Here is a 9171-nt window from a genome sequence, read left to right as displayed (position 1 = left end):
GGTAGATTGGTCATGTTTATATTTTGGAAAATCGGCACATTCTGCTCTTACCTCTGACTTAAACAAATGATTAAACCATTACAACACAATGACCGAGTTTTCGCATTCGGGAAAGTTGGTCCATCGCACGCTTCCGTCGTTATCCAGGAAGTATGGCCGCCTGGTTGTGGTTTCGCTGTGTTTTCGGGCCTCACCTGCAACGAATTCATCGCCACCCGCAACCGACTTGGCCCCAGGGACGAGTGGTCAGGACGGTAGGAGCATGCACGTCATTTCTCGTTCATTTCGACGCGGCTCACTCCACAATCGGAAGCGCTTTGGTGGCTGTTAGCCGAACATGTCGCTCCCAGGAGCTACATGCGGAAGTGTCAAATGTTTATCAATGAGTACTTGCTGACGTAAGATAGTTAACATTAAAAATAATGAATGCAACATTATCCTTGTTTGTATTTGATGTTTTACTGGTTTTCACCGTTTAAATTCGCCAGCGTTCTCAACGGTACCCATCAGCTAATGCTAACGTTAGCATGATGTGCCGTTTCAATTTGATAACCTGACATAGATAAGTAGATAGTTATGCAATGAGTTCACTTTATTTATATAACACTTTTTAGGGAAATGGTTAAATGCATATATAAAATACGGAAAAAATGAATCCAATGAAATAAAATGACTGAAAATTGAAACAAATAATGAAACAAGCTGCAATTCCCGCCTAATTGAATGCAGTAATTTAGATCAAATTGGAAAATGTTGATTAAATGGTGTGTCCCCCCCACTTTGTACAGGGATGGAACTACCAGCCAGGGAGTTTGGAGAAACACACAGACAGCATCCTGGGTTGGGTCAGTATTAGGTGTACTGTATTGTCAGATTATACAGTTTCAGAACTTTGAATTTAATGTCAGAGTGTAATTTCTTTCCATTTAGGCAAATTATGATGATGATGATTCATGTGTTTTTGTGTCTTTCCTGCAGGCTTCAGCTGTGTGGTATCTGTCTTATTGCAGCTCTCCTTTACTGCTATGCTATCTGTATGGGAAAGGTAAGAAAACAAGACTTATAGAAATGAACATTCATGTCATAAAATACATGTGATTTGTAACGGAATCATTGAATGAATTGCTGATGATTCTGAACGCTATTCGTCATGTGTGTGTGTTTTTAGGATATATCTGCAGCAGCAAGTTGGCGCCAGTGAGTCAATACGTGGCTACGACGCTTCTGTGTCTTCTCGGCGTGGCGTGTCTCCGAGGTGAGGCCACGCAAATGTACACCGCAGATGCCAATCCACCTTTTCATGTTAGCAAACAGTTTGCATGATATACTAGAAAAGCAGCGTGATACCTCGCCGGCCGTTAACAAAAAGATGTCGTACCATTCCTGCAAAATGATTTAGGTTGGGGAAGATGGAAGAACGCTCAATATCTGGACTTTGTTTCCATTTTGGAGGAGACGAAGAAGAATCACTCGCCAGACAACAAGGTGCGCTCGTTTTCTCTACGCTTTCAGCCAGGAATCGGCGAAGAGATTGAGAGTCAAATGTTCTTGTTTCTGCTTCTTGTAGAAGAAGTTGCGATGCTACAACTTTGACTTCTCTCATTGGCCTGCAGATTTCAGCTGGACCGAAGTCAGCCATCCGTAAGCTTTGATTGTTATTTTACCGTCGTCATATACTATTTGTAGACCGATACTCAATTGTCATCATTTATCTCTCTGAATTTTCTGCATTCGTCAATTTGAAGTAATGTCCTGTTTTTTAGGAATACAATTTGAAAAATCGGATTCATCGGCAAATTAATCAACTGATGAATTGATTTATTAGGATGAATGTTAGTTGCGGCGCTAGTTCCCACCACTTGTGGGTGTAGTAGAAAGGGGGCCATTATCTCATTCACTCACAGCCATTTTCACTGAAGCAACTCCCTTTGCTCTTGGCTGTTTTACTGGATTTTGCCTGATTTTGGAAAAGGCCTACAGAATATTGTGTTCTATTCCTGTGACAACATGGAACCTACAAAACTAAAGATTAGAGTCCCTTCTTTCATCAGAAAAAAGTATATTGTGTCCGTTTTGCAGCAATTAGCATTAGAATATAGCTAAGTTTCATCATTATTTACAAATCTGTTGAAAACACTGTGAAAAAGAGCTTGTTGCAACATGGCCCTGGGTGAGCTCTTATACTCTGCTGCCACCTGCTGGCCATTTCTGTAATTACTACCATTGCTTTAAGCCGCTTCTTCATGTCAGAAGCTGCATCAAAGCCTTCTGTATGCTCTAGCATTAAAAACATAAAAAAGATATGAATACGTTTTGGGGAGTGAAGGAGTTATTCTGGTCCAGTGTGACCCGGGGCCAAACATTTCTTCAGCTCCTCATTTTGATTTCCCCGATTTGTGTGACAGGAAGTTGACCAAAGCCGGCGTGTCCCTGCTGAAGCGCGAGCCCCGACCGAGAGGGACGGCGGACGCCATGCTGCACTCGGTGCGCACGCTGCCCTGCCACGTCATCAGGTGTTGTGCTTTGGCTCCACTCGCTGATGTTTCGTATCGCCGCTGCGCCGCATGCTCACCATTTTTGTTTTGTTGCAGTTTCCTGGTGGTGCACTCCTTCGGGAGGAGGATGCTGTATCCGGGCTCGGTGGGGCTGCTGCAGAAAGCCATGAGGCCCATGCTGGAGCAAGGCCAGGCCAAGCTTATAGAAGAGGTCAACACGCACATAAAGCTGTTATTATGACCCAATTTTTTTATTTTTTTAACTCATTCACTGCCATTGACGACTATAGACGTCAAAAATTCATGGCAACTATTTCTCTTAGTTTAACTTTTTTTTTTCATTTCATTTCATTTTTTATGAAAACCTATAAAAAAAATATTGTACATTTATAACATATAAAATTTGTGATTAATCGTGAATCAACTATTAAAGTCATGAGATTTATTACGAATACAAATTGTAATAGTCTGACGTCCCTTATTTAAAAAAAAAAAAAAAATTAAATTAGGGGCGTCAACTTTTAAAATTGTAATTAATCACATGACTACAGTTAACTACGATTAATCACAAATTTTATATCTGTTCTGAATGTACAATAGAAAAAAAATCTAGGTTTTCATACTCTTGTTAATAAAAGTGGGAAAAAAACAAAACTAATAGAAATAGTTCAAATAAATTTTTGACGTCTATAGCCGTCAATGGCAGTGAATGAGTTAAAAATGGTGTTAATGTAGACTGTCTGGAAATGACTTTGTGGGTGCGTGACATGGTGCGGGTGAAGCTTTGGCAAAAAAAACAAAAAAACATTTATGTGAGCATATTTTTGTGGCCAACTTCTTCCACTTCTCAATTCATCTTTGCCGTTTAGAAATGTTAATCAGTTGCAATCGCTCCGTTTGCTTAACATTGATGTGAAAGCGGCATTTAACCCCAAAATGTTTTTTATAAGTTGAATGCGCCTCTACTTGTCAAAACGGGCATTCTGATTAAAATTGTCTTTGTGGAATATGAATTGAGCAGCAAAATCCACCCATTTTCATCTAGCTCACGGCGGCCATTTTGTCACTTGCTGTCGACTGAAAATGACATCACAGTTGCTCAGGTAACGACCAATCACAGCTCAGCTTTTTTTTCCCCCTTTACTACATTGGAACCCTTGTGGCTCTTCACTTGTAGATTCACTTATTCACAATTATTTTTCTACCTCCGTTTTTTTTTTTTGTGTGGCAATTTTGGAGGTTTATCTGCATTTTTTTGAAGAATTTATATTTGGGTTTTCAAAAGAAAAAAAGTTTCCCAATGCATTTCCATTGGCAATTTGGCATCAATTCTATGCGGATTTTCTTTTTTCCGCGGGCCGAATTGGAGCAACAAAATCCTTTTCGGGGCGGCCATTTTGTCACTTGCTGTCGCCTGAAAATGACATCACAGTTGCTCTGGCCAATCAAATCTCAGCTTGTAAATGTCACATGACCAAACTCAGAAAAAATGCGATTTGAGCCCTGAGCAGCTGTGATGTCATTTTCAGTCGACAGTCGACCCCCCGCTCGTAAGAAAAACAGATGTATTTTGCTGCTTAACTCATATATTTCACAAATGCTATGCCGCGTTTAGACTAGTTTAGAAGCATTGAACAACAAATTGAATAACAAATTTTAACCCCAAAATAATAATTTTCAAATCGACTCTTGACTCTTATCAGCCGAAAATCCTGTGACTAAATCAGGTCAATCCTTCGCTTAAAACAAAGTGAAAAATCTTACTTCCAGTTTGACGGCCAAAGGAACAAGCTCGTGGCCTGCGACGGCAACGAGATCGACACCATGTTTGTGGACCGCAGGGGCCGCGGCGGAGACAAGGGCCGCACGCTGGTAAGTCGCTGAGTGTTTATGCGTTGCGGGTGCGTTGCGGGTGAGTCACATGTGCGTCTTTCTTGGCGCCGCAGGTCATCTGCTGCGAGGGCAACGCGGGCTTCTACGAGGTGGGGTGCATGAACACCCCGCTGGAGGGTGAGAACTCGTCCTCGCTAGCGTCCGCCACTCAGCATTTCCTGTTTTGAATTGCGTTCCGTTTGATGCGCTCCGCAGGCGGATATTCGGTCCTGGGCTGGAACCATCCGGGCTTCGGAGGCAGCACGGTAAATAAACTCGTGGCTTTGACGGCTGATTGCCAGCCGAGGGGATGAAATGAAAGCAAAGCGACGTTCTGTATGGAGAAAACTGCCAAAATTGAAAATAAATTAATTACTGAAAGTGAAATTAAAAACGGATATAAAAAAATATCATTCAAAAATGTAATAAAAATTAATAAATATAGAAATGGAAATAATAACAACAAAAATATATATCCTTGAATAAATACATAAAAGTAAAAATAAAAAAGGTTAAAAAAATGAATATAAAAATAAATAAATATATAAATAGTATTAAATATCAATCAATCAATAAAAACGCTCTGCTCTCATTTATTTCATGCTGCAGACATTCTACAAGTCGAAAAAATTATTAATTTATTCAAATAAATTGATGTGAGAGCAGAACTTATTTATTTATTCATTGATATTTAATTCTCAAATTATTTGTGTATTTATATCAACATTTATTTTTAGTTTTTGAATCTCGTTTTTTATTTTTAAATTAATTTTTACTTTTATTTATTTAGGGATATATATATTTTTTGTTGGTTTTATTTCCATTTCGATTTATTTTTGCGGTATTTAATTTTTGAATTATTTTTTATATCCATTTTTATTTTCACTTTTAGTCATTCATTAATGTATTTTAAATGTTGTCAGTTTTGGATCTGATGTTGAATGCTTGTGTGTGTTTTTGTGGCAGGGGGTTCCCTTCCCTCAGAATGAGGCCAACGCCATGGACGTGGTCATCCAGTTTGCCATGCACAAGCTGCACTTTCAGCTCAGCGACATCGTCATATACGCGTGGTCCATCGGCGGCTTCACAGGTTTTCTAATACGGATTTTTACCATGCGTTGTCATTTATAGCTATGATACTAAACACACACACAAAATAGTCCAAGAAAAAAATCATCTCTAAATTTCATTATTATTCACAAGCCTGTTTAAAACGGTGTGTTTTTGCAACACGGCCCTAGTTGATCTCTTCTAATCTGCTGCCACCTGCTGGACGTTTTTGTAATAATTACCATTGCTTTAAACATTCTCTCCAGTCCAGAGGCTGCATCAAAGCCTTCTGTATGCTCTAGCATTAAAAAAATAATTTTTAAAAAACATATAAATACGTCTTTGGGAGCATGGTAATATTTAAAATAGAACGCATTTATATGTTTTTGGGAGCAAATGAGTTTTAAGGGAAAAAAATGTGGCAAACAATGAACTGTGATTAAACAAATGCATTCTCATTTGTGTGCAGCCAGTTGGGCGGTGATGTCATACCCCGAGATCCAATCGGTCGTGCTGGACGCGTCTTTCGATGACCTTCTACCTTTGGCCCTCAAAGTCATGCCCGAAAGCTGGAGTGAGTTCTTCCTTCCACTTGCCTTTAGCATTAGCATGTGCTAATTATCGGTGCCGATATTTGGCATTTTGACAAATCTCAAATGCTTGCGAAGTAATTCAAAAAAAAAAATCATATTTTCTCTTTTACTGCAAAAGAATATCGGCATGAAGTATCGGTTATCAGCCTCCTTGACTACTAATAATCGGTATCGGCATATGTTCGTGCTAACCCATTTGTGCTTTGTGTGTCAGGGCCGCTGGTTCAATATACGGTGCGACAGTACATAAACCTCAACGTTTCCCAGCAGCTTCTCAAGTGAGTCCCGACAAAGTGCAGATGGGGAAAGGCATCGATTTGGCTGGAGTGACGTTTGCGCTTGCCTCCGCTCAGGTACCAGGGACCCGTGTTGCTCGTGCGCAGAACCCGGGATGAGATCATCACCACATCGTAAATCGCGCACACAGCATTCCCGCATATGTTTTTGTTTTTATCCTCATATACAGTGACATTTTACAATTTACCATTTTTATTAAAAAAATAAAAAGCAAAGAAACTTTACTATACATAATTTAATTATTAATTAATATTATTAATTTTTAATAAATTAAAAAAAAAAGCCTTATCATCATGGCTTTTTCATTTAAAAAATAAATAGAAGCCTTACTTTTAAGGTGAAACTTTTTTAATAATAAAAAGAAGCCTTACCTTGCCTAATCATGTATTTTTTATTTTTTATTGTTAAAGCCTTACTACATTATACATCATGGTTTTAAAAAAATATATATATATAAATAAAAGCGTCACTATAAATGTTTTTTTTTATAATAAAAAGAAGCCTTATGCCTTTTATATTTTAAAAAAAAAGCCTTACTATATATACATCATGGCTTTTATATAAAAAAAAACATTTTTTAAAGCCTTACTATATAAATCATGGCTTTATTTTGTTTACAAATAATAAATAAAAGCCTTACAAAAAAATCATGGCTTTTTCAATAATAAAAAGAAGCCTTACATCATGGCTTTTATTTCTATATATTTATTTATTTTATTTGTTACTATATACATCATGTTTTTTTTTAATAAAAATAAAAGCCTTACCTATAAATCATGGATTTTTTTTTTTTTTTTTTACGCCTTACTACACGTACTAAATGGCTTTCATTGCAAGGACATTTGAATCGTTTTAGTTTTTCTGTGCAGGAGCTCCGATGACGTCACGTCCAACCGAGGAAACGAGCTCCTGCTCAATCTGCTGCAGTTCAGGTCAGTTTGCGGCGTTTGCAGCGTTTCCAGTTGCGCGCACACGTTGACATAATGTGCGTGACCTCGGCAGGTATCCCAAAATAATGAGCAAGGACGGGGTGCAGGTGGTCCGCCAATGGCTGGGGGCCTCCAATCACGTGGAGGAAGGTAATGAGCAGCTTCACTTGGCGTTGGATTTCACTTTCAAGTGCAATCCAATAGTTTGGCAAAATGGCAAACGTTCAACTCTTGGTTGGCGCGCAGCGTCCGTCTACAGCGGCTACCAGGTGGACGACGACTGGTGCACGTCCGTGTTGCTGTCGTACGAGAGCGACGCCGACGTCAAGTTTCCCTGGAACGTCGGTAAGAGCGTCTTCGTCGTCATCCTCATCGTCATCCTCATCGCAGTCAGGTGAGACTCTCCATGTTTCCCCAGGTGAGGACATGACCGTCGAAGGGAAGCAACAGCTGGCTCTCTTCCTGGTAAGGAAATCATGTGTTTAGGGGCGTGGCCTACTGAGTGATGAGTCTCAGCTCAGCCAAAAAATGCTTACAACTGAAAACTCTTTAAGTTGGAGCACTTGTAAGTCAAGGTGCTCGCGTCGTTGCACTGGAGCAGGTGTACCTAATAAAGTGTCTGCTGCATCTCGAGAAACTTCTAGTTAAAATGGAGCAACCTTTCTTTTTTTTTTTCTTTTAAATCCCGTCTCTGTCTCCATGGCAACCACGTCACCTGTGCTCCGGGCCCTCCTGCCTGCTGTAATGTATTTCCTTGGCAGCCTGGCCTGGCTTATTGAAGTCATTTAACATGAAAGGAGCCGCGTGCCATCAATTACAGCGCACGCGACGCTTCCTCGCCATCCGTTCACCTCCAGTCGAAAAAAAAAAGAACAAGAAGTGGGAAATAATGTTTTTTTTTTTTTTTTTCCTTTTCCTCCCGGAAGGCTCGCAAGCACATGAGGAACTTTGAGACGACGCACTGCACGCCGCTGCCCGCCTCCGAGTTCCAACCCCCGTGGAAGCTGTAGAGAAACGAGGGGCCGATGGAAATGGCGTCACCCTCGGCACGATGTCGTGACTTGTTGCGTTTTTTGTTTTGTTTTGTTTTTTTAAGTGTAGTGCTGCATTGCTGGTAGCCCACAAACAATTAAATCATTTTATTATTTATTTTTTAAAGAAATGCAATTTTTTTTCCATCCTCAGCTACCTCTTGGGGAAAAAAAATACAATTTCTTCCATTCTGTTATCCAGTCTGAATTGTGAAATATGGCGAATAAAGACTTTCAATAAGGGACTGTGCTGTTTTGTGGTTTTGGGAGTGGGTTAAAAAAGTTAATCAAACACATTTCTAGAAAAGACAACAGTGTTGCAAAGTATCACATCCCATAATAGCACCTTTGAGCCATAGAATACAACAATAGAAAGATATTAAAGATATTCCTTTTAAACTGGCTAACTTTTATTCACTGAATGTTTTTAGTATCTTGCACTCTCGTCTCTTTTGAGAATTTTTATTTCAACAGTTCATCTTCACCCCCCGAGGAATCTTTACTTGTCGCGATCGTTAAATAGCGCCTCCTGTACTGTCATTGGCTGGTTTAGGACAGTAAAAAAAATACACACTTTATCTCAATGATATCATCTCTTTCCTGCTTATTAAAATATAACATTTCTCAGAACTTAACTTTTTAATGTGCCTGTTTCTCAAAATTCAAAAAATCAAAATCTTTTTCTTGAAAATGCTACTTATGGGAAAGAAAGAAAAAAGACTTAAAAAGTTTTTCCACTTCATATTTGAGGAAACAAGTAAAAAATTATTCTTCAAAATTGATCATTTCTCCTGAAAGTATTACTGGAAAAATTGTTTTTTTTTCCTTGAAAATAAATGACTTTGTTGAACACTTTTTTCATTCGCATTTGAGGAAATAAAAAGTAGGGGGAAAAAAATTTAAT

General features: G+C 39.0%; 1 protein-coding gene across 1 annotated transcript; it reads left to right on the top strand.

Annotated features, from left to right (window-relative positions):
- Window positions 1–103: 103 nt before the first annotated feature.
- Window positions 104–8510, top strand: abhd16a (abhydrolase domain containing 16A, phospholipase). The gene is made up of 20 exons (XM_077576715.1): window positions 104–254; window positions 789–845; window positions 979–1045; window positions 1169–1255; window positions 1400–1485; window positions 1568–1641; window positions 2406–2513; window positions 2592–2706; window positions 4266–4367; window positions 4442–4505; window positions 4584–4633; window positions 5334–5457; window positions 5887–5991; window positions 6225–6288; window positions 6364–6420; window positions 7177–7239; window positions 7310–7386; window positions 7483–7581; window positions 7655–7701; window positions 8163–8510. The coding sequence occupies exons 1-20, from the start codon at window positions 153–155 to the stop codon at window positions 8244–8246; spliced, it is 1632 nt and encodes a 543-aa protein (XP_077432841.1). The 5' UTR covers window positions 104–152; the 3' UTR covers window positions 8247–8510.
- Window positions 8511–9171: the final 661 nt, after the last annotated feature.

The sequence above is a fragment of the Vanacampus margaritifer genome, chromosome 9, assembly GCF_051991255.1.
Source record: "Vanacampus margaritifer isolate UIUO_Vmar chromosome 9, RoL_Vmar_1.0, whole genome shotgun sequence".
In the NCBI taxonomy this organism is placed as follows: Eukaryota; Metazoa; Chordata; class Actinopteri; order Syngnathiformes; family Syngnathidae; genus Vanacampus; species Vanacampus margaritifer.
The sequence above is the reverse complement of the archived record's forward strand: the minus strand, read 5'-3'. Positions and strand labels throughout refer to the sequence as shown.

Excerpts from the sequence above, each read along its gene's own strand:
- abhd16a (XM_077576715.1), top strand. The coding sequence starts at position 153 with ATGGCCGCCTGGTTGTGGTTTCGCTGTGTTTTCGGGCCTCACCTGCAA. Across the intron at positions 1,256-1,399 it reads CGGCGTGGCGTGTCTCCGAG|GTTGGGGAAGATGGAAGAAC; the intron begins GTGAGGCCACGC and ends AAAATGATTTAG. Across the intron at positions 1,486-1,567 it reads ATCACTCGCCAGACAACAAG|AAGAAGTTGCGATGCTACAA; the intron begins GTGCGCTCGTTT and ends TGCTTCTTGTAG.